This window comes from Galleria mellonella, unplaced genomic scaffold (assembly GCF_026898425.1).
Source record: "Galleria mellonella isolate WM207_F2 unplaced genomic scaffold, CSIRO_AGI_GalMel_v1 utg78, whole genome shotgun sequence".
Classification (NCBI taxonomy): domain Eukaryota; kingdom Metazoa; phylum Arthropoda; class Insecta; order Lepidoptera; family Pyralidae; genus Galleria; species Galleria mellonella.
The window spans coordinates 198,652-225,172 of NW_026442151.1; the positions used below are offsets into that span (position 1 = coordinate 198,652).

The following is a 26,521-nucleotide window of genomic DNA, read 5'->3' on the forward strand; positions in this document are numbered from 1 at the left end:
AAAAGATTATACTTACGCCGATATATACATTGTGTTAAGGGATCACCTATATATCCATCTTTGCACAAACATGATACTGTGTGATCTGAGCATAGGCAAACAGCATTGATGCCACAAACGTTATCAAATGCACATGGATCTACACACTTTTTGTTCAAACACGCTTCATTTGACAAGCAATCAGAATTCATTACACATTCCGGCTTGCATTCGATTGTTGGATTTCCAGAGAACTCGGGAGGACAAGAACATAATGCTGTATCTCCGACATCTTGACAAATTGCATTAATACCACATTGTGCTTTACTGCAAGGTGTTGAGGATTTTTGGTCTTCTGGTGGTAAACAGCATATGAGAGGATTGCCTATTAGCCCATTTTCACATGTACATAAAGGACGATGAGATTCTACATGACAAATAGCGTTCAAGCCACAAACACCTGGGCAAGGGTCACGGCAGGAATATCCAATACAGGCTTTGTTGATTGCACATTCGTCGTCGACTTCACACTCACGAGACTGACAACCCTCGAGACCATAAGGATCACCGGTACTACCTTCTGGGCAAGTACATAATGCTTGCCCTTCATAGTTAGGACTACAAATTGCTAGTGGACCGCATGGATTTGGATTACAAGGACTTTTTCTCGGTTGACATCCAGCGTAAGGATCACCAGTGAAACCAAATTTACAGAAACACATTTCCGTATTGCTACTTACATAGCAATCTGCATTCGCTCCACAAGGGCCCGGTTGACAAAGCCCGTGAGGTGGCAAATATGGTCGATTAATACAAGATTTGTATGGATTTCCTATTGTATTTTCTGGACAGTAACAGGCTGGTACTCTATTTTGATCGCAACGTGCACCGATTCCACACGTATTTGGCTCACAAGGATTACGTGCTTCCACACAACCTCGAACTGTATTTGGACTTTCAATATAACCTGGTAAACAGGTGCATTTAGCGAATCCATTTGATAATACCGTACATTGTGTATTAGGTCCACATGGAGATGGGTGACAAGGGTTGTTTGGTAATCTACACGACTGTCTTGGTGGATTTCCTTCATAATTTGGTAAGCAGAAACATGCTGGTTTATTTTCTATTAAACGACATCCCGAATTAGGGCCACATGGATTTGGTTCACATTCATTGCCTTCAGGAACTGAAATTATGAAATTTATTAAGTGAGTAGTTTTTAAGACAATAAAAGTCATATGACCGAACATTTATATATACAAATTAGTGCATATTATTAAACTCTCTTCCATCCATCATGGCTCTGTATTATAGATAGAGCGTAAAATCTTATGATAAATATATGATGATGAAAAATGTTAGTGAATTTACAAAAACATTTGGAACAAAATTTTAAACTATTCTAATATTTTATTATCAGATTACATTATTTATTATCTTATAATAACCGATTAATTCTTATATAACTTTAAAAAATAATTGTTACTTACTACAATTTTTAAATGGATTTCCAGTTAATCCTTTTGGACAATAACAAATTGGACTTCCATTATCATTTTCACATAATGCGTTGCTTCCACATGGATTTGGAGAGCAAGGATTTATAGGGGGCTCGCAGCCAAGAGTTGGATTTCCGCTATATCCTGGAAGACACTTGCACGACGCGCGATGATTGAGCACATCACAAATTGCATTTGCACCACACCGACATGGAGAACCGCATTTTCCATTCATACATGCTTCGGAATTGGCACATTCATTATCAGATCGACATCCTTGTACTAAAATTAAGGTTATGGCTAATCACAATCTTTATTTTTAAATACGAAAACATTGTTTACTAATTAACAACAATACATAGTCTTACTCTTATTTATAAATTAATGAAATCGTATTCACTTAAATGCAACGGCTGCTACCGTAACCGAATTCTACGGTACTGAATATAATTTCTTACATTTAATTTCTGCGTTTCATTCGCTGCCTAACTAAACATTTTTACAATAGATATGATATACATATTGTAAAATTTTCAATAACACATATTTATTGGTTATTTGATCTGAATTATTTTGTTTAATTCTTCTACCGTTAATATGTACGAGTATGTGATTGCCAACACTCAGAGATTGACCACCATTTTTACTATTAGAAGTTCAACGACCTTCCATATTAGCCATCAATCTCCGACTGCTAATTTGTTCACGCATGTTTTGCAACACGTGTTTCAAAACAGGCATCATACTAACTGGCATCTTCAGACAAATTATTAGATCGCAGCTCGGAGTCTAGTGTTAACCCAAACTACTAATGATTAATTTTCAACTGTGTTACCTAATTTATATCTTTTTAGTAGTGAAGTTTTCAAATCAAATAACCAGTGATATGGACTGCCGCAAAATAACAGTTCAGTAAAATATTAACAAATTTCTAATCCAATAAAAAGGTTAATTATAGCTTAGATTATGTATATTGTCAATATAATACAGGTTTTTGTTATCAGTAGCATCGAGGATAATTTCTAATACTAGCTATTTAAAATATTAACAATACCAAATAATACAATACCACCTAATGGAAAGTGGTAACCGTCGCCTATAGACATGAGCAGTACTATGGACATAACAGAGTGTACTATTTCGCCCATGATACTCCCCATGCGTTATCATTCCTGAGGACTCAGATGATATTCCTCTGTACCCTTTAAATTCACTGCCATATTATCAAACCATACCCTTCAAACCGAAACACAGCCATGTAAACACAACTGCTTCACGGTAGAAACACTAATGGGACAGAGGTGCCCAACAACTTATGTACATTCTCCCTCTGGTAAAATAGTTGGAATTATGAACGAAATATTATTCTTAAAATTAGTAGAATTTAAAAATATAAGTAATTTACTTACCCTGGAAACATTCTAGATAAGCATTTCCAGTAAAGCCGGCATAACATTTACATTCAATCCCGTGGTTTACAGGTATACACTCAGCATTATCCCCGCAACTATTAATGGCGCACGGATTTATGCATACTCTATTCAGTCTATCACATAATAAATTAGGCGGGCAATCTTCGTTATATTGACATACCGACCCTGAATTAACTACTAAAAATAAAATGTAAATATATTAATGTAAAAATATTTAGTAATATAAAATAATAATTAGTAGAATAGTTTACCTGGTACACAGCCGACGTATCCATTTCCATTATATCCTTCAGCGCAGCTACAATCGGAGCCATGCTTTGTATTTATACAGACAGCATTGGGTGCACATGGATTGTGTATGGCACATGGGTGTTGGCATGCATTATTTATACAAGCCTCAGTTAAATCACAATCTTCATTTCGAGTGCAACCAGCTAGATAAAAAGTTATATATTGTATTATACAAAGAAACAGTGCAACAAAATATATTCTATACTACAAAAGTACTGTATCGTGAATTTTGTTATTTAAATTAATACCTTTGTATACAAAATAATTTAAAAGTAAAATAAACTCATTAAAATTGCTTATCTTTTTTAAATTGATTTACACATATCTCACAATTGAAAACTTTAAAGGAAACACCACCAGGACTAAATGAAATTTTACGCTAATGACATTAGTAATATTAAATTAATTAAGTATTAAACGAGTAGTTAGAGCTTACATATTTTAGGCGAACATTTAACAGCGGGGTCTCCGTCTTGTCCCGCTGGACATGAACACATTGGCCTTTGTTTTACTGGCTGGCAATTAGCACCAACGCCACAAACATTGTCTATTTCGCAAGGATTATGACATAATCCCATGAAACACGCCTCAGTTTCTATACAGTCTCGATCTGACTGACAGGGTTCTGGTTTCTTAAGTGTTCCAGGTGATTCTAGTATGTTACATGTTAATAAGATATTAGTATTATGTTACAATTACAATTATGTTACAATGTTACAACTTTCAACAATTATTATTATTTGTGTATTTACAAAATTATTGAACACGTACTCATTTGTCCGATAAACCGTTTATTTTTTTATATCTTATTGTCTTGTAATATTCATAGATGATATATTTTAAAATCAATATTTATTTTATATTAAGTGTCATTTTAAATTAACTATATTTCACACCATAATATGGTTATAAAATACCGTAAAATTATACCTCTAATACAGAAGTCCCCAGCGGCCTCATCACATAAACAAACAGCAGCGTGGTTGACACTTTTACAGGGCGTATTCTTTGTACATCCATTCTGCTCCGCTTCACATGGGTTCTGGCATACTCCATTTAAGCAGGCTTTGTCCGTCGGACAATGTGAGTTGTTTTTACATTCATTATTTTTTGTGTCTGTGTTAGGGGTACTAGTCATCAGTACTGTGTCGGTAGCAAGTGTGGAGTCAGTCCAAGCAGGTATGTCAATATCTTTTCTTCGGGATGATAAATTTTCTGTAGATGTACTTAAATTAGGAGAAGTCATGGAAAAATTATGCTTGTTCAAAAATGATGTAGAATAATTTACATTATCTGAATACGATTTATTGCTAGGATAGGAAGTAGTGTCTGTATCATAATACGTGTTACTATCAGTATTAGTATCAGATGGTTGGGTTGTTGAGTCAGGCGATTTTTCTAGAATGTTCGAATTCGAAAATGAGGTTTCTGTTACTGTTTCTGATAATGGTATAACTGAAGTTGTCAATTCAAAATTTTCATTGTTTGTGGTAGACTCTATTGTAGCGTTATCATGGATTAATTTAAGAAAATCTGCTGTAGTAGTAATCTCTGGGGATAAAGTCACTATATTATCCACCGTAGACTCAAAACTAATACTACCGGAATCAAAATCAACAGGATTTGTTTGCAGTGTACTATGTTTAGTAACTATGGTTTCTAGAATACTTTCAGTGGTGTTTTTTATATGCTCGACTTCATTTATATTTATTGTAGTGTCTTGTTCAGTCACTGTACTATAATTATTTTCGCTATTAATTTTTAGTATGGGAGTCGATGTAAATTGACCAGTAAAAACCTTCTCTTGATTAACTATATCATTTTTTTCTGTATTTAAACTTATTTCCGTTGTTGATTCATAATCATTCTTATTAATTTTTGACATTGTGATATCTGAAACTATACGAGGAGTCTCTGAAGTTATTTCACTTGTTTCTTTTATCGCTAAAGTTTTCATAAATAATATATTTGAAGTTGTTATATCATAATTGACACTCTCTGTTATAAAATCAGAACTTGAAGAACTATCTAAAGTTGATTGGTCTGAAATAGAGTCAGGAATGAATTCTTTAGAAACTGATGTTGGTAACTTATAAGACATAGTAACTTTTGTATTAGTTTCTGTGCTTTCGTCAATTTTATCTTCATATTTTTAGTTGAGCTATCAGAAAATGTTGTTTGAAGGTCACTATATGTATTCGATGTCTCATAATTTGGAATAGCAGTTGATCCATTATCGAAGATCATATTTAATTGTAATGAATTTTTTGTAATTACTTGATTTGATTCAATATTCGACTCTGATGTAATTGCTGGCGTAACAGGTGCTTTATCATCATAGTTAAATTCATCACGTGCAAATGTAATCGTAGGTAAATTCAAAGTCTTTTTAGTTTGCGATATAATGGGTGAACTTGTCTCGTATGTTACCATATCAGATTTTGTTCCGAAATCACTTGAGGTCGGAAGAGTTACTTTAGAAGTAGACATTAATATATTCGTATCGTAATTTTCAGGCAATAAACTACTTTCTGAAGAAATATAATTACTTGGTTCTAAAGCTGTTTGTGTTTTAACGTCATCAGCTACTGTTGTGCTTTTAATTTCTTGATTAGTAATTGCTTCAGATTTTGTAGATAATATATCAGTACTCTCTTCTGTTGTTTTCACATCATTAAGCGCTAAGTCAGAGACAGTCGTTTCAGAATGATGTGTAGATATTATATTTGGTTCTGTGCTTTCAGTTTGAATACTATTGGATACAGGAGTTAAAGTGTTGTACTCTTTTTCAATAATGTCTGCCTTTAAAGTTGTTAAAGTTGATGTTTCATAATTTGTGTATAATTCGGTATTAATATTATTTAATTTCTTATTAGTAGTAATACTTTTATCCGACTCAAAAAGCGAGGTTGTATAGTCAGATGATGGTATGTAATAATTTTTGGTAATTTCTTGTATATTTTTGTCTTCGCTATTGGGTGTATTACCACTATTCGTGTCAGAGATTTCTGTACTCAATAATGTAGTACTATCATTGATATCATTTGAATTGAAAGTACTTGCACTTGTTCTTAAAATATCATGTTGTTCTACTTTATCGATATACATCTTGTCCGTAGTTATAATTGCATCATCAGTTAAATCTTTATTTTTTATTTCTGAAGATGAAACGGTAGATGAACTTACAATGGTGGTATATAACTTTGCTTCTATATCTGATTTAAATAAAGTTGTTTCTTTTTCTTGTTCTGTAGTAGAGCTGGAGGAAATCTCTGATGTTGAAGTAGTATGAGCTATATCATTGGTTATTTCCATCTTCTCAATATTCTTTGAAACTAAGTTAGAATCGTTGTCTGGATTTGTTAGCGTGTATGACTCCTGGGTTGACAAATCATTTATAATTGAAGGACTAGTAATAAAATCATGAGATGTAAGAGATTTACTTATCGAATATGTAGAATATACTTGTGGTATATTTGTTGTTTTACTATTTATTTTCCATTCATTTTCGGCTTCAGTTGTATCTAAAATTTGTGTAGTTGCTGGATTTTCATCAGGATTTATTATAATCGTTTCTATATTTAGTGTTGTAGAACTCATATTGAAAAATATAGGCAACGTTTTAGATGTTGTAGATTCATAGAATGTGATATCGTCATCTATAGTTATATTGGTACTTACCAACTTGGTGGTTTGAGTTGAATTATTCAATTGACTTGACTTGGAATAAATATAGTCCGAAGTAGGGAATGTAGTAGGATTTATATCTTCTCCATTAATTGGTAATTTGGTTGACGTATCTGTTACATGATTCTTGGTAGTTACTTCAGAATAAATTATAGAAGTATTTTCAGTCAAAATAATAGGTATATCACCTCTTGTTGAATCATCGTAAGATGATTGAGAATATACCTTGTCAGTATTAATAGAACTTTCTGTCTCAGTATCTACTTTAGTTAATTGTATTGAGGTTGTTTTTATGTTTTCAAGTATATCTGCAAATTCTGTTACTTTTTCAGTTGTAACAACATTATTAACTTTATTTAATAAATCCGATGTTTTGTATTGCATAGTTTGATCAGTTATCATTGTGTTAGATTCAGTGGTAACGGAAAACAAATTATCTTGACTTGCCTTCGTGATTTCATAATCATTTTTATTCAAATTTGGAATAATAGTTACAGAATTTTTATTTGTAGTAGTTTGAGGTGTTATAGATTCGCTATTATACTTCACTACATTTTCTGAAGTATGTTGAGATAAATCGGTATATCCTATAGATGGGAGATTTGTTGTAATATCATCATGTGTCTCAGTTTCTTTTTGAATAATCGTAGTAGATTTTATACTAGATATTTGATATGGTTCCGTGGAAGATTTATGAGTAAAAATAGATGAAGAAGTGGCATATTCTTCAGTAAATACTTCATTTGGTTGATATTCTCTACTCGTTTGTGTACTTATTGGTTGAGGTGTGAACAAATCTTCTATTTTGTTATAAGAATCAACCGTTGTTGTTTCAAATACACTTTCTTGCTTAGAAGTCCTGATGAAGGGTTTCGTAGTGATTGTATGTGTTGTACTTTCAGGCTTTTCCATATATGTAGTGGTAGTTAATGTAGTGTATTGTGGTTTTAATTCATTAGTGTCAAATAATATAGTAGATGAAGTGTCGTCATTAACTTCTGTGCTTTGATGAGTTACAGTTTTAGATGTAATAATTTCGTTAATATTTTCATAAATTTCTGTCGTAATATCAAATAATTGTCTAGAAGGGTGTGTATCCAAAGTGTTTACAGGATATGTAGTACTATCTTTTCGTAATGCATTCATAGTTGTAGTTATTGAACTGTCTCGACTAATGTCATTTGTAATTAGGGTAGTACTATCTAGTTGACTACTAGAATCATTAATTTGCGATGCTGTATATTCATGTTTTACTGTATCTGATACTGTTTCTGTATTGATTTGAGATACTATGGGTGTGTTTGTTATAATTTCTGTTATTTCATTAACGGAAACTGTTGAATCTTTATATGTATCCTCTTTACTCTTTTCTTTACTACTAGTTGAATGTAAATTATAACTAAAAGTTGTTTTAGTAAAATCTGTGGGTTTCATTATTTCCTCTTGTAATAAATCATTACTATCAGTCACTACATCAGGCTCTGTTTTTTCAGTCACTATTATTGAAGTATCAAACATTTCATTTGTGGTGATTTTTTCATTACGTTCACTAAAATTCTCTACCATGTCAGTAGTTTCAGGCAAAACTAAACTTGAAATGGTTGTATATTTTTCAGTAGAGTCATTTGTTGAATCTAATGTAGTAGTAGGAGTTGATATTATGTTATTTGTATTTTCCAAATCGGATCTATATTCATTAGTACCTGAATCGTGAACGTAGACAGATTTTGTGGAATCAGGTATAATTAAAGTAGGTGTAGTTGTGTCTGTAACATCAAAGTTAGTTGAAGTACTAGATTCATCAAAATCTTTTATGATATTAGATGGTGTTGTTACTTTTGTTGATGATAATTCTGAATAAGAATTTTCAGTTTTAGCTTCTTCAGGTTTTGTTGTAAATGTTGCAAATTGATCAAATCTAATGGTCGAATCTGTTTCAATAGTATCTCCAATATCTATTAATATAGTTTCTGTACTCATAATACTAGTTGTTGATGGTATAATATCTAATACATTTGTTGATGTCGAAATTAATGAAGTTTGTTCTGTAGTTGTCCTTTCATTAAAGTTATATGGAATTGTACTCAAAATCTCAGATTCAGATTGTGACGACTTAGTAGATATCGTATTTTCAGAGAGATTAATCTTTTGTATACTTGATAAAATTGTTTCCGATGTAGTTGTACTTTCTACATTTTCTGTAGTATCTGGGAGAATATTTGTAGTACTAATACTTGTATTATTTTGAATTGTTAATGTTCTATTATCTATATTTATTGTGGAATCTATCTCTAGTTCTGGTTTTATTTTTGATTTACTATAAGATCCTATGATATTTGGTACCGTTGTTGTCTTTATTGTCGAAATTGCCTCTTGGGCATTTGTTTGAAAATAATTAAAATTAGTTGATTCTGTTACAGTAACTGTGTTTAATTCATGTTTATTGGATAATATAGAAGGTTTTTTTAAGTCAGGGAATTTATTTGATTTAATATGTGACATACTTTCAATTCGAGTTAATTCCGTGAAATTATTATTTAACTGTCTTTGATTTTCAGGGGTCTTTGTGTTTTTATTCTCAATTAATATCGTTGAGGAATCATTCACGTTTGGATATTTTGTAACAAATGGTTTAATAGTACTTTCAGTATGAATAGTACTACTACTTTGTACAAGTATATTATCGTTCACAAGATCTGTTTTTGTTCTATCAAATTGAATTTGAGTAGAGCTTTCAACATTGTTTTCATCTATAAAGATAGTGGTTAATTCTTTTTGGTCGTAGGTTATTTCTGTTGTACTGTGTAGTGGATTATTAGTGGAATAATATGTTGTAATAGCAGAAGTAATATCACTTTCTTTTTGTATTTGTAATTGTTTTGATGTATCTGTTGATATTTCTTCATCATTATCAGGAGTTTTAAATTCATTACTATTTTTTAAAGTAACATCAGTCGTGTATTCTGTTTTAAAAGTAGTCGTAGTAAGTTCATTGTTGGTGTCTGTTAGTGAAATATTTTTAGATCCTTCATCTGTTAATGGGAATGAATAACAACATAGTTAATACATAGTATTATATCTAAGAGGAAAACAAAGCTGATTGTTCTTCGAAGATACATAAGGAATAGTTATTTGTTATATTTTATACAAACATTGAAACTTAAAGCACAAATATGTTTAACGTTAAATACATCTATCTTTATAATTATATTCTCAAATTAATTGACTAATAATTAAAGGGCATATTAATTATTAATATTTTACTACAAAGAATTTCTGTTTACCATTACTTATTAACAATATAAAAATACATTAACAAATATGTAGGAGATAGAAAGATAATAATAGCAATAATTTCATGCTATTTAAGAAGTTATGTATAAGCTAAGCCATAGTAGGAAATAAAAATTGATATTTGCGTATTCAGACTTATTGTACTAAATCGATAAAAATAATAACGTACAGAATCGTACATAAATCTATAATTTTTTTTATATTCACTTATCCTTTATGAAGCGCAAAATTGATTTATAAGCCTAAATACGCCTTAATTTGTACAAAGCTTAATATACATATTTATATTATAATAAGTAGAAGAAAATAATTCAGACCACGTGGAAAGACATTTTTCCCAAAGTTCGAAATAAATAATTTCACATAATATGTAGTACATAATTATTTGCATTGTTTTGTCTGTCGGGTCTGCCGTGATATCTTGGCCAGTACTTTGTGGCGTTTTATCGGACAAATGGTACGCTAAAATTATAGCAATATCCAGTTCATCTGGAGTTAATTTTGCTATTCACATAAAAATAACAGCTGTGAACTTGCTAGCATTATACACAGTAGAAGTTCACAATACATGAAAATGGCATGTAAGAGCAAAATAGAAATACAAGATTCAACAAATATTTGTATATTAACCATAATTTTATAGTTAGAAAATTTATTAACACTGTGATTAGTCCAATTAATAGTTCAGTGTCTAGATGACCAGATTAATTTGTTTAAATGCAGTAGGTACTTACTTTCCATACAGGCGCCAGAAAATGGATCGCAAGGCACGCCAGGTCGACAATGTGCACAGTTTGCAGTGGGTCGTTTTCCTAAATAGTAAATTAATATTGTTTAAGTAACTTACAGAACTATCAAAAAATAATGAAATACCTTAAATAAATTTATAAAATACTGGCGACTAACTCCAGTTTTGCACGATTGCAATCTAGAATGTTATAGTACATACATAGAAATCATCCGTAAAAAATATCTACGAGTACCTAAATGAAAACCCGCGTCAAGATCCGTTGCATGGCTTCAAAAAAGTAAAAAACATGCAGACGCCGAGAGCAACTATTATCTACTAGTTGTACTTAGATAAATTTTTAAGGTATTAAATAATCAGAAAGAATCAATTTTACCCAAATAATAGATAAATTTATTAAAAAATCTTTTAAATTTCTAATAATATATTATTATTTATTTAAATTTTTTTTTTAACTAATTTAGAATAGATATGCCTAGTTAACTTTTTGCAAAAAAGGGCACTTAATATTTTATCGAATGTAGTTCAAATAGTAACTTATACAATTTTTCCGCAAAAGAAATCGCATCAATTTCAATGTTGAGAAAACTGGTTATTTTGATTTAAAATTATACTACTTAACCGATTTATATATTATTTATATATTTTTTCTATGAATTCAATGCTTTAGATTATATCACTACCAATTCCAATGTTATATCCTTTCAGATAAAAAAGGTTTTTCTAAATCGGTTTATAAATGACGGAGTTAACAAACAAAAACATGCTTTTTTGATGATGGTGTTAAGAAATAACTATCATAATTTTTTTTTTATATACAACTTAGAATGGCAAACAAGCTGACGGCCCACCTGATGGAAAGGATGGAAAATGGTAACCGTCGCCTATAGACATGGATAGATGAGCAGTACCATGGACATAACTGAGTATACTGTTTGCCCATGATACCCCCCATGCGTTGCCATTCCTGAGGATTCAGGTGTAATTCCTCTGTACCCAGTAAATTCACGCCAAAATACATCGTAATAGAGATCTTCCTCCTTTTTTGAACTCGATTGACTAGTAAACTCACTTTCACAATTATTTGTAAACTGGTTGTAAAATAGTAGATCTCTTATATTTTTTTTCTCTTTGTAAAGATTAGATATAGTAAGGATTCATAACAAGAGCTAATACGCACTGCATTTTTTTTTTTATATTCACGAAAAATTTGTTTTATATAAATTTGCATATTTGATTTCATATTTCATATATTACCTTGAATACACGCGCAGCCATCACAATATGTATTGGGATATCTCGCGCAGTCTGATGATGTTTGACATTGGCACACTGACAATAAAATAAAATAAATTTATAGTTAATAGTTATTAAATGTAAGTTTTCTCATTGAACAAACAATAAAAATAATACATTAAATTACTCAAAGCTAGCTAATTAAACTACAGTATAATAATAATAGGTGAGTAATAACTATAAAAAAAATCTGTTAATAAACATTTTTGCCAAAATACGTATAAAATATTTTTGATATTTTCATGGAAGCCAAACAAATGTTTAAATTAAATATTTGTATTTTTCATAGTTATACACTACATTTTACAAATTTATCAGTAACATATCGATTGGCCAGGATAAATAATACCTATTTTCGTCGCCGTCCCAAATAGTATGCGCATAATCTTATGACGAAAATGAGTTTGAATGAGGGCACCAAGGCAAACAATCAAACTCATTTTCACATTTATAATATCTAACTAAAATATAATTCGAGACAATCTAACAGTAATAATAATAAGTATTAAGGAAGCAGGACAAATAAATTATATACTTATACATACATACATAGTTTGATTATACATAATATAATGTATTATAATATAAAAGGGATACCCTTAGAACAAACGGGCTGGTGATCAACGACGGCACAGTGCTGCGATGGCGCACAGGGCCCACCTCTCGAACATGGGTCTGCACAGCGACCACTTACACATGCCAGCCCAGTCGCACATTGCTCGTGTGCACTGCATTGTAACGCTGTATAAGATAACATCATATTAATATACCTACTGATTAAAGTAATCATACAGAACAAAAATTAATAGGTATACAAAAACTATATATTACTCAAAGAAAAATTTAACAATTTTTTTTTTCTAAATAATATAATTTGAATAATAAATATTATCAATAAACAAGGAATATTTTATTTTAAGAAAGTATAAAAATATTAAATAAATAAAGGGATAATACAAATCAAATTACTGTAATAATTCAAAAATGTTTAAATAAACTTAATACAGCGAAAAAACTATAGGTTAGATAGTAAGTACCTACTGATCATTTTTGTGAATATGTAGGTATATGTACCATACATACAAACTTAATAAAATACAGAAGGCATTTTCATTTGTGTTTTGCAAACTCTGTCTCGTGGCAGTTTTGTTGCATTTCGTATTAATGCCAAAGCACTGAAAGCATTAGATGTCAGGTAAAAAAAGCGTAACCTCCACCAAAATGTTTATGTGAAGTTATTATCTACAAAGATATTACGTATTTACACAAATATTTGATACTGTGCTAAATTCTACCTGATATAGAAGAACTGTGGAAAAAGATAAATATGAACATGCTAGAAACAGAATAGTACAGCGAAAGAACCGCATGAAGACATAAGGTAGAAAATATCAACATTTCCTGTAATATGAAGAACAACAAAAAGATTATTAAGAATCTTATATACGCTAATATACTAAATAGTATACATTAATATGTATTTAAACTTTTTATTCATGATGAAATTACCTTTTATACAGCCATGTTTTTCATCATGTGTGAATCCAGTAGGGCAAAACTTGCACACAGGGTGATGATCTTCTATTGAACACGGAGCACCACCACATGCATCTTTACAAGGGTCTTTGCACTGAAAATCTCTACAAGCTAGATTATGAGGACAACCGTTATCAGTCAAGCATATCGACACTGTCGGATGACAATCCTCAACACATACGCAAATCGCACGATGCTCCAATACTTCACATTGTTTTCCCTTTGGACATATTGAGTCTCTTGATGCTAGACACGGATTCACACACTTCGAATTACGGCAAGCCGCATTTGAGGGGCATTGCTCATCTCTTGTACATTCAGCGTGTTCTGGTGCGCATGTTAATTCCCCTTTTTCATTCAAAGCGAATCCATTACGACAAACACATACAGGTGTATGATTTCGTACTTCACATTTTTGATTTCTTCGACAATTTTGAAATCCCAAACAAGGATTACGGCATTGATTAGTATTGAAATCGCAAGCCAGTTTTGATGGGCACGGCTTAGTATCCGAGCAAGTGAATGTTGTGTTGAAGTCAGTAGTTGGCTTACAAGTCGGATCAAGACGACAAGCAAGACGCGGTTGGCCCACGTAACATTGTGGACATGAACACTGCGCTCGATGCATGAGAGGCACACATAGCGCATCTTCACCGCAAACGCCGCGCACCGTACAGGGGTCCACGCAATGTAAACTTAAACACGCTTTGTCTACAGGACAGTCCTTGTCACTGGTGCATTCGATACCTAGGAAGATGTGAAAGAAGAAAGCAGAGTCGAAAGAGCGGTACCTTAAGCCGCGAAGAGGAAACTTTCTCACGAGACAGTGCATGCTTTTTGAAACTGATAGTTTATGATCATAGAATGTATATAACGAAATATAATACAAGCGATATGTACATGAAGCCGAACAAATGTTACTGATTGTTTGATTGATAAATTTAAGCACGAACGGTGAGAATGCTTCCACTAATATAAAAAAAAATTATAGAATAAATAACAAGTACAGATATGTTAAACTTTAATATTAAAAGCAAACATATATGTACTCTTATTTTTAAATAGTTAATTAAATGTGTATATTGTTTTCATAGTGTTTTAAAAAATGCTTTTATTTAAAATTATTAAAAATCAAAACCATTCCTCTAAATCCATAACATAATTACGTAATAGATGATAGAAATGTGATTCTACAATTTCAAAAACCAAATTTATAATAAAGAAGTAATTTGTATCACCTGCACCTGTTTATCCTTACTCATTAATTGCTATACAAAACCACTTGTATTTACAAGAAAGTGTGGACCTTCAATATCACCTAATATAATATTTTTAAAACAGGACATATGTAGAAAAGTTTATTTAAGAGTGGACATATTACAACATTTGATATAAACCATGGTGCATTTTTACACGGTGTCAAGACGAATGGGGGCGATCTGACAATACATATTGTATATACTCACTAGTATGACACTCGATGTCAGCCTGACCTTCTGTTCCGGGAATACACCGACATACAAATTCAGCACCTTCACGTAAACATTCACCGTTTATTCCACAACCAGTAGTACGACAATCTACAACACTTCGCTCCTGAGCACCTGTGAATAATAAACATTAATAAAACATCTTTGATATTGATTAATTATAAAATTTTGGATTGTATTAATGATTTTAAAACTTAGTTCATTGTAACTATTTATATGAAGATACGTATGTACTACGTAGTACTAAACAACTATATTTTACGAGTACCGTAATAGGTGAGACGTTTCGACGTAAACACTGTGCCCAAAGAAGACTTCCATATACAGCCGAAATAATTGTCGGAAACGACAAGCTTAGTAAATTTATTAAATTTCTGTTGTCAGAAATTTAATACATTTCTGACAACAGAAATTTAATAAATTTACTAAGCTTGTCGTTTTTGTTACATATAAATGATAATAAATGTTCATTAATTTATTATAATGACCACAATTTAAAAAAAAAATAGTTGTAAACGCATTTTTTTTTCTTTATATCATATAAAAATTGGGTATTTTTTTTTTTTAAATTGTGGTTTTCAAATTATTTAGTCCCATAAATTCATTGTTCCCTCTAATAAAAATTGTTCCTCTTATTTCAGTACTTTATCCTAGTAGACCTGATTATTAAATCTTCAATCTAAATAAATTTTTTTCCCCTTTCTATGATTTTCTTAATCAAACTGCTAAAAACATTGAAAACAATCTGCTAGACAATCCAGCTGTTCTCAAGTAGATATTAACCCGACAAACGTTCCATTTAAATTCTATTTTTTTTTTTCTACAAACCTTAATCTAACTTATAAGCTTTAGCCCTTCTCAAATGATGCGTTTACCAATATTTAATTTTTAATCATATGGATAGTTTTTTTAATATACTGATATCAATTTCCTAGTAAGATTTAAAAGTCAATACATATATATGGCATGTTCACATATTAACAATGTAAGTTTAATGAAAATTGTAATACGTTTGTAGCATAAATTATTAAGAAATACTTATTGAATAAATACAGTTAGGTACTTACATTCTATATTTGGATCGCCGTTAGGGTAATGACGCGGACAGTAACATTGGGCTTCACCGTCTTGTTTTATACGACATTGGGCATTGATTCCGCATGCTTTGTAAGCACATGGTTCCATAGATCCACAATAACATTGTTTTTGAGGATCACCAGCACATCCCGGAGGACATGTGCACTCATAACTACCATCATCTAAATCTCGACATCGAGAATTTACTCCACATAGGTTACGCAAACAACTTCCAGAAGGTGGCCTAGAGCACTCTATTTTTGGATTTCCTAAATAACTTGGTGGACAGGAACATTGCGGAGATCTATTGACGGGACGACAAATAGCATTAATTCCACAAGCATTTGTACAAACATTTTTGCATTTACCATCTGCTTGACATTCTTCATCAGCACTGCAATCCTCGTTTTGTAGACATTCATAGGATTTACATTCTTTTATTGGATCTCCTGAAAATCCACTAGGACAACTACATACGGCCCTATGTCGGGTTGCTAAACACAAAGCATTTTTGCCACATGAATTTTCACGACAAGCAGAGACACATAATTTTGCAGAACATAACATGTCGTCTCCACAATCTCTGTCGGTATTACAGCCTGGTATACATATTCCCTTAACACATAATTGACGTTCAGGACATTTGTTTCTAGATGAACACTGTGCTCTGCATCCACCATTGAAGCACTTTTCGCCACAAGAACAATCTGTGTTTTCTTCACAAAGTGATATACAATACCCGCTTTCATCACAAGGACAGAATCCATCACACAACAGTCTCTTCTTTTTGCATTCCACTAGAGGATTACCAGTATAATTACTAGAGCAACTGCACTGAGCTCTATGACTAATTACTTTACAGTCAGAACAGATACCACAGATACCATTTTCCTTGCACGGATCTATACAAAAGAGATTAAAAAAAAGTATTAGAAAGTGTAAATTTAATAGGTCAATTTATATTTCACACTTATATTTTTTTCAATACAGACGGATTATAAACTTACTGTTGAATAAAGTCAACATATGTTTATATATTGAATTATAAATAGATTCTTAAATTATATTAAAAAGTTATATAACTAATGGTAGATACTACGTTCTGTAATAAAATATAGATGTTTCTGGATTAATTACATTTTTAAATATATTAGTATTTATTATTATACTTGCCTTTACATTGACCATTTAGACAAGCTTGATTAATATCACATGCATTATCATCACGACAGCCTTGCTTGCATATTCTATTTTCACAAATGTGGCCCTCATTACAGGCATCATCACTGTTACAGACCACTCTACAAATGCCTCGGATACATTTTTCATTTGATAAGCAGACTGTATCACTGAAAACAGAGAAAGTGTTAGAATTTATATCAATGGATCTCACGTCTATTAAATAGGTTTCTTTAACTAGTCAATATGAAACCTGTAATATTTAATTATATTGAAATGTATAATTTATTTACCTTCTACAAGATGCATAGCAGGTATCACCATAACAATTAAATCCGTCAGGACAATTCTTTTTAGAATCACAACGTGATGTAGTTCGTCGACAAACAGCTTTCGGATCTCCTACTAAAGATGGTGGACATGTGCATACTGGTTTATGATCTTTAGTTATACATAATGCATTAGCGCCACACGTGGCTGGTTCCGTGCAAGGGTCTGTGCATTGTCCAGATACACAAGCTAAATTATTAGGACAATGTGAATTAGATCTACATCCAGTTACACACAATCTTCCATCACAAACTTCATCATCAGAACAATGATCGTCAGACGTGCAAGCGTACCTACATACTCCATAATAGCATCTTTCACCTTGTAAGCATTCTGATCCGTCGAGTGTACATGCAGGTCTACAACGGTCATCTTCACATCTCCAACCATTTGTACAATCAGTGTGTTTACGACATGGAGAAGATGGTGCTCTTACACATCCAATATTGGGAGTCGGATTTGGTATCAATTCTTCTAAACAAGTACAAGTAGCTTTTCGCTCTACTACAGAACAGGCAGCATTAGGTCCACATGGATTTATATTACTGGCACAGGGATTTTGACAGAAATTATTTCTACAGGATTCTTCAGGACCACAATCTTCATCATGCCTGCACCCATACTGACAACTATTTTCCAAACATATATGTCCAAGGAAGCAGTCATTATCTACTCTGCATGTCACTATAAAATACGAAATATGATAAAAAATATATATATAATAATGATATAAATACATACCTACAAGTGGATATTTCTATTATTATATGTAATACTTACATAAACATACGCCCTTTGAGCATCTTTCATTTAAAGCACACTCTTCATCTACATTGCATCGAGGTAAGCACATAGAATCTTGACACATATGTCCATTTTCACATTCACCGGCAGATCCACATACTCGAGGCACTACAATAAAAAAAAATTGTCAGTGTTACCTATAGAAACCAGGGTAATAGGTTATGGCGTTCTCTCGTGAATATATATTGCTTTGACAATATAATTATTCATTTATAAATAAAGGATCTCTATTACAATCTTTATTTACATTATGAAACTAGTAATATGAAAATTTTATCATGACATTAAATTAATTAGAATTTCAGACAGAAACATGAATCTCCGTAACATGCATTACGAAAGTTTGCATTTATTTATATTATTTTTTTACAAAATATAAAAGTTTTACGAAATGTCATGAAAACTAAGCGTAGCATAATTTCATCATATGAAAGAACCGTGATTTCAACGATATCAGAGCCTACTATGAAAAATGTGTAGACATCGTAACCATGTAATTAAACTGATGAAAATTCTAGAAAAAGTGTGTTTACTTTTTTATGATTTAAATATAACAACTATTATCATCAGCAGGTATTTATCACTGCTAGACATAGCCCCCCTCCATAGTCTGCCATAAAGAACGGTCGTGAGCCACCTGCATTCACTGACTCCCTGCGATTGAATGCATTGTTCATAGTGCTTAAATTTTTTATTTTTTAATCCATTTGTAAAAGAAGATTTTTTGAAAAAATATTCCTTCACGTATAAACAACACTCACTTCTTACACATTCCACGTTCTGGTTTCCAGTGAATCCGTACGGACAACTACATTGAATTACATGTTGCTCAGAACGACACAAAGCATTTAAACCGCATGTCTTTTCTACTTGACATGGATCTACACATTGCCCATTGAAACATTTTTCTGTAGAAGTGCACTCTTCGTCAGCAAAACATAGGCCTGCACATAAAATAAAAATAATTATAATGATATGTACGTTATTTATAACATATTATAATACATTTTGATCACTACAATTTCATAATTTAGTAAATAAAATATATTAAATATATATTAAAATCAGAAAATCACTCTCTTCGTCCATTTTTTTAATAGAATAATAAATTTAAAAATGCTAAAAATAACATTTAATAGTATACGTGCACGAAGATGCAAAACAACTAGTAATTTATAAATTTATATCATGCAAGTATTAATAAGACTGTCTTTAATTTTATTAATTCATACTCACTTTTACATACTCCTTTGTGGCAATAATGGTCATCAGGGCAGCCCGCTTTATCTGTACATGATATTTCTCGAAGTCGACAACCCTTTTCCATATCAGCATTTCCAATGTATCCAGTTTTGCATTTACATTGTCCAGTATGCCGTGTAGCGATACATTCCGCATTTAATCCACATTTAACGTTTTCACATGCATCTGTTCAATTTACATTTACATTAATAGCTAATAAATGCTTATTATAAAATAGAATATAGTAAACATATGTAAAATAATATGTAGTATTCCTATCCTACTTACAATTTAAATATTAAGATATTGTGTGTTAATCGAACGTAGAAAGAATAGAAAAAAAGATAATATTTTTTTAAATATTTTATCGTATTTATAATACGTATATATTTTATTATTATTCTTACATTCGCTTTGTTATGTTACAAATATGTTATGACTTTACTTTTTACTGACCTGTACATTTTCGGATACCATTGATAACAGTACAGCGAGCAACAGCAGGACAATCTCTATTAAAACGACATTCTTGTGCCTGACGGCACCCATCGTTATAGGGGTCACCTACGGCACCCCGTGGGCATACACATTGAGCACCATTTCTTGAGTTTTTACATTCAGCTCCGTTTCCACATGGATTAGATACGCACCAGTTTATCTCTGTACATCCTTTCAATGGATCTCCAGTATATCCAGGTTGACAGTAACATATTTGTTTATGTTTTTCCGATGAACATATTGAATTTTCTCCGCAGTTATTACCTACTAGACATGCAATTTTACAAATATTTTTATCGCATAATTTGTCATCTGAACAATCAGAATCAACATCACATTGTTTTCTTTTACATCCTTGTAAAGGATCTCCAAAGAAGCCTTGTTTACATGAACAAACAGGCTTATGATTTTTTCCAAGACACACTGCTTGCCTTCCACATGGCTGTTTTTGACATACATTTATACATTGCGGTATATCATTTCTACCTATAGAACACTGCTCGTCATCCGCACAGTTGTCGTTAGACATACAATGAATTTCTTTGACACATATTCTATTTAAACAAAATTGGAAATTAGGACATGTGCTATTAGAATTACATGTAAGTCGACAAGTTTCTTGAATACAAACTTGATCATTTAAACAATCTCTTGAATTTTTACATAATCCTGAAATAATATACAAATTGATTAAGAATAATCTATCTTATCAACATTAACTCATTGAATTAAAAAATTAACGCATTGAAGTAAACTCAACAGAACACAACCTAAAATTGTATTTAAAATTAATTATTTATTCTAGATCTCTACTGCCATTTCTGGCAGTTATATTTACTCAGTTAAATACCTATACCATTATATTTTTTTACACAAGTGTAGCATAATTAAAAACTCTGTGTGAGTTGTATTAACATTACAAGTTTTTTAGCAGATTTCATTTATATAGTACTTACCAGTACATAAATTATCAATGCATTTAGTTCCTGATGGGCATCTAGAGTCATCTGTACACTCTTGAACTGGAACACAACCAAGAACTGGATCGCCAGTATAGCCTGGTAAACACGAACAATGTCCGATGTGGTTTCTTGAAAGACAACCGGCATTTCTACCACAAGCACGGGGAATACTACACGAATCTTTGCATCTATAATTAACACACGCTTCTTGAGTAGAACAGTCAGTATCTTTTATACATTCAAATTTAGTACATTTTACATATGGATCGCCATGACTATCAGATGGGCATTCACATAAAGGTTTATGTTTGCTTACAATGCAATTTGCATTATCACCACATGGAGCCAGATTCGTACATGGATTAATACAATAATTATTTAAACATTTCGTTTTGTCCGAACAATCATCATCAGAATAACATTCTCCTGGTAATCTACAGTTACCAGTAACTGTATCTAATACTGTTCCATTTACACAAGTACATGAGTAAGAACCGACACTGTTTAAACAATTTGCATTCAGAGGGCATGGATTATTTAAGCATTCATTAATATCATTGCATATATTGTTTACTAGATCATATCCAGTTGGACATGTACACAATGCTCTATGATTTTGTATTTTACAAGTACCACCCTTACATGCCAATTCATCGCACTTATCTGTGAAAAGAAAACATTAGATTCATTTGTGCAAGATATTATAAATAAATGTTATAAATAGATGCAATAAAAAGTTAAGTTTACCTGAACATTTATTACTTCGGGAATCACAGTATTTGTCATCAGAACAGTCAGAATTATCAGTACACTCTACTTTGAAGCAGCCAATGTTTTTATCAAATGGGTTTCCCAGGTATCCTTTTTCACAATTACAAGAAATTTGATGTTTAATAACTGAGCATACAGCGTTTAGGCCGCATGTCTTAATTTGACAAGGATTGGTGCATTTTCCTTTTATACATGCTAATGAATCTTCACATTGGCTGTCACGTCTACATTGATTAGGTAATAAACAACCCGTCTTAAAGGGGTCACCTACTGCGCCAGTAGGACAAACACATTTATAAGAACCTGGTATATCTATACACTGGGATGAAGGGTGACATGGATTATTGATACACTCATCAATATTGATACATTCGTTATTTATCAATTCAAATCCTGGCAAACATTGGCATTCAGTCGCTTTACAGACTTGGTTACTTAGACAATCAGAATCTGTTTTACAGCCTGGTATACATATTCCAGAACTACAATGTTCTCCATGTAAGCAGTTACTACTTGAGTGACATATTTTATGACATTTGTTATCACTACATTTTTCCCCAATAGCACAGCCTGAATTATCTCGACATGGTACTTGACATAATAATCCTATGCACATGTGATCTGGTGGACAATCCGATGACCTAAAGCATGAACTCGGTTTTCGAACACATCCTTGTTGTGGAGAAGGAGTTCCTTCAAAGCCTTGAGGACATTCACATATAGTATTGTGATTAATCCTAGAGCAAATTGCATTAGGTCCACAAACCCTAGTCGCAAGGCATGGATTTACGCACTTATTGTTAATACATGCTTCATCATTAGAACAATCTTCATTGCTTCTACAACCAATCAAACACTGAGCACCTACACAAGCCTGTCCAATGCCACATTGAGAATGTTTACTACATTGTGTAATACATAAATTTTTTACACATGTTTCACCAGGATCACACTGGCTTGAATTTTTACAAGCTGTAAAACATTGTCCATTTGAACATACATCACCATCGCAATCAAATTCAGTACGGCATTCTAATAATTTCTTTTTACAAGCGTTGCTACCTTTTATATTCTCATAACCATCTGGACATAAACAAATTGGTTTTCTGTCAACAATTTTACATAACGAGTTAATACCGCAAGCTCCATCACAAGGATTTACACAGCGTTGGTGTGTGCAAACTGCTTCAGGTGGGCAATCCTGGTCAGTCTTACATTCATCTTGTATTCGGCAACCAGTATTAATGGGATCTCCAATTAGTCCTGATGGACATTTACAAATATACGATGATAGTCGAGGCTCGCAAATAGCTGTCGAATGACAGGGGTTAGGATTACAAACTTCAATTTTTCTACAATTCACATCAGGCAATGGATCGGCTTTATATCCACTTGGACATTGGCATGTACTTTTATGATTTTCTGGTAAACATACAGCATTATCACCACAAGAATCTTCATTACAAGCATTAATGCAAGTATGTGTCATACGATTACATAATTCATGTGATAAACAATCTGTGTTATAAATGCAAGGTACTGATTGACATCCTTTCTCAAGATCATTTGGATTTCCAGTGAAAGGTCCAGATGGACATTGGCATTTAGCAACATGGTTATTAGTAACACAGACAGCATTTGGACCACATACCAATTGATGACACGCCGGTATGCATTTATTAATATTACCTACAACTTTACACATTTCACTTTCTCTACATTGCGCGTCGTCTATACATTCATTCTTATTTAACGGTATGCAACCATCACGATCGTTTGGATTTCCTATATACCCAGACAAACATTCGCATTGACTTTTATGGTTTCTTGATATACATTTTGAATTTTGTGGACAAGTAAACTGTAAACAACTATCTTTACATTTATTTACACCTAATACATCTTTTTGACAAGATTGATTGTCTTCGCAATCATTATCCACTTCACAGTTTGGCGTTGATGGTTGTTCACAATTAGAACTCATAGGATTCCATAAAAATCCTTCTTTACACTCACAACGTGCGCTATTATCCACTACTCGACATAACTCATTAGCACTACAAGCTATTGTCGAACACAAATCTAAACATTTATTTATAGATCCATCTACTGGCACACAAATCAATGATTCAGCACAGTCACTATTTACATTACATTCTGCTTCATTAGGTTCCATTTGTTTTAAGTGACATCCAGTTTTAATATCCGTAGGTCGTCCTATGTAACCTTCTGCACAAATACAATGAGCCTGATGATTAGCTCCGATACAAAGAGAATTTGGTCCACATTGTAACTTACTACATGAATCTACACATTTTCTGGTATTTTTAGCTACTTGGAAACATATTTCAGAATCTTTGCAATCGCCATCCACCATACACATATTATCAGGGATACAACCTCTTTGCAAGTCATTTGGATTGCCAGAATGACCAGGAAGACAATGACAAATTCCTTCTTCGCAGAGAGATTTAGGGCCACACATAACTTTGCGACATATGTCTACACACCTTGACTTTTCACATATATATCCATTAGGACAAGTTGCATTGTGTGAACAAGTACATATGCTGCCTTCTACACATTTGGAAATAGAAACTTGAGAACATAATTCATAAGGATTACCAACATATCTGCTTTTGCATATACAACTAAAACTACCAGGAGTATTTATGCATATGGCATTTTCGGCACATGGTTTAGAACTACATTCATCTATATCAGTACATTGAATATTAGGATTTCCAATATAACCTGGGGGGCATAAACATTCAACATGTGATCGAGTTTGTTGACAGACAGCGTTGCTACCACAAGTAGCTTTAGCACAAGTAATTTGTTTACGAGGCAGACATTTTAAATAAGGATTTCCAGTATACCCTTTATTACATTTACATGTATTCGTTTGTCCATATATACAATGTGCATTTTGTCCACATTCCGGGTCACACGCTGGTGGTGATATAGCTGCAAAATATACATATTAATAAAATCATAACTGTAAAATGCTTTTCACTGCAATATAATGTTAATAATTAATAAAATAGTTTACCAGATAAAATCATTTATATACTTACGTGGCATACATAATAAATCTGGATTTCCAATAAAGAATGCATTACAAATACATTTTCCACTTTCTTCGTCACAAGATGCTCCAACGCCGCAAACAATACCATCACAACGCTGTCGACAACGACCCGCAAGGCATGTCATTGGTTCTTCACATGGATTACCCGGTCCGCAAACATCTCTTCTACAAGCACCTCCAGGAAACGGATTGCCAACCATTCCCTCAGGACATACACAAGTGGGGCCTGTTTTTGATATTATGCATTGGGCACCAGCTCCACATGTATATGTATCACAACCTAAAAAAATATTCCTTACATTGATATATAAACTTACATCAATTCTTTTTATTTTTGAGCATTCAGTAAGGATAGGAAGTACCTCTAACACAGAAATAAGAGTTAATGCTGCTACAATTTGAGCTAAAGCTCAGCTTAAGACATACATAGTTGACAATATAATTTCTTCAATAATTGTTCCCATAACATTGTATTGTCACAAGAGTTGTAAGAAAAAGAATATGCAGAATTTGCAAAAGATCGCTGAGTAGATTACATTCATAATACAATAGTTCGAGAGCGAACTATTTTAAATAAGTCATTATTAAAATGAAAAAATGTACATTGATTCAAACGTGTGGAAAAAATGTTACATGTAAAGTTTACAAAACAGCTGTACGATAAGAGTCAAGATTCTCTGGAACCAGTGTGTATGCAAGAGATGAGTTATAAAATTTCAGGAAGCAAGAGATGTTTGTAAGGATAAATGCTTTTGGGACTTGGTTCTCACTTCCTACCCCACAAGGATCGTAGCGTACTCGTAATTATAAAGAACAAATTTAAATGCTTTTAATACTTTTTTTTTAATAATTTACTAACAAACTGAACAGAAGCCTTAAAATTTGTATAAATAAAAACCAATTACCAATATAAGCGTATCACTTCATAATATATGTATATGTGTTTGGTTTTTCTTTTGATTTGTTGTTATAGTCGGTCAGAACAAAATTTATATGAAAGAAAATGTTTTAAAACTTGTACGGTAAAAAAAAATAGTATACCTATGCAAAATAGAGGTGAGCTGTAAATTTGTAAAAAATAAGACGATTTATTTACCTGTAATACATTTTCCGCCCTCGGGTTTTGTATATCCCGGATTACAACGACACCAAGCAGCATGATTATCTACTTCACAAAAAGCGTTGGCTCCACATGATACACTAGAGCACGGTGATGCGCATGTGCGATTCAAACAGGCCAGATTATTAGGGCATTCATTGTCACTGCTACATAACTGTTTCTGTGATGGTCCTAACTCTACAGTACCTACA

At 32.2% G+C, this 26,521-nt stretch overlaps 1 protein-coding gene across 9 annotated transcripts in view; it reads right to left on the reverse strand.

Annotated features, from left to right (window-relative positions):
- LOC113517650 (uncharacterized) overlaps positions 1-26,521 on the reverse strand; it is a 124,405-nt gene that overhangs the window by 68,102 nt on the left and 29,782 nt on the right. For 3 of the 9 annotated variants that reach the window (XM_052901555.1, XM_052901551.1, XM_052901549.1), the window contains exons 12-32: positions 26,307-26,516; positions 25,197-25,490; positions 22,096-25,086; positions 21,343-22,011; positions 20,345-21,055; positions 19,883-20,074; positions 19,408-19,590; positions 18,623-18,754; positions 17,806-18,526; positions 17,507-17,682; positions 16,324-17,235; positions 15,233-15,370; positions 13,740-14,513; positions 12,828-12,971; positions 12,192-12,266; positions 10,921-10,998; positions 3,642-3,857; positions 3,166-3,348; positions 2,891-3,091; positions 1,473-1,763; positions 17-1,168 (exon numbers count right to left, since the gene is read on the reverse strand). In XM_052901555.1, the coding sequence (XP_052757515.1) occupies positions 17-1,168; positions 1,473-1,763; positions 2,891-3,091; positions 3,166-3,348; positions 3,642-3,857; positions 10,921-10,998; positions 12,192-12,266; positions 12,828-12,971; positions 13,740-14,513; positions 15,233-15,370; positions 16,324-17,235; positions 17,507-17,682; positions 17,806-18,526; positions 18,623-18,754; positions 19,408-19,590; positions 19,883-20,074; positions 20,345-21,055; positions 21,343-22,011; positions 22,096-25,086; positions 25,197-25,490; positions 26,307-26,516 (10,443 nt within the window). Of the gene's footprint in view, positions 1-16; positions 1,169-1,472; positions 1,764-2,890; positions 3,092-3,165; positions 3,349-3,641; positions 3,858-4,135; positions 5,415-10,920; positions 10,999-12,191; positions 12,267-12,827; positions 12,972-13,739; positions 14,514-15,232; positions 15,371-16,323; positions 17,236-17,506; positions 17,683-17,805; positions 18,527-18,622; positions 18,755-19,407; positions 19,591-19,882; positions 20,075-20,344; positions 21,056-21,342; positions 22,012-22,095; positions 25,087-25,196; positions 25,491-26,306; positions 26,517-26,521 lie in introns of those variants that run through there. The other 6 variants (XM_052901550.1, XM_052901554.1, XM_052901553.1 and 3 more) reach the window with 6 other exon arrangements.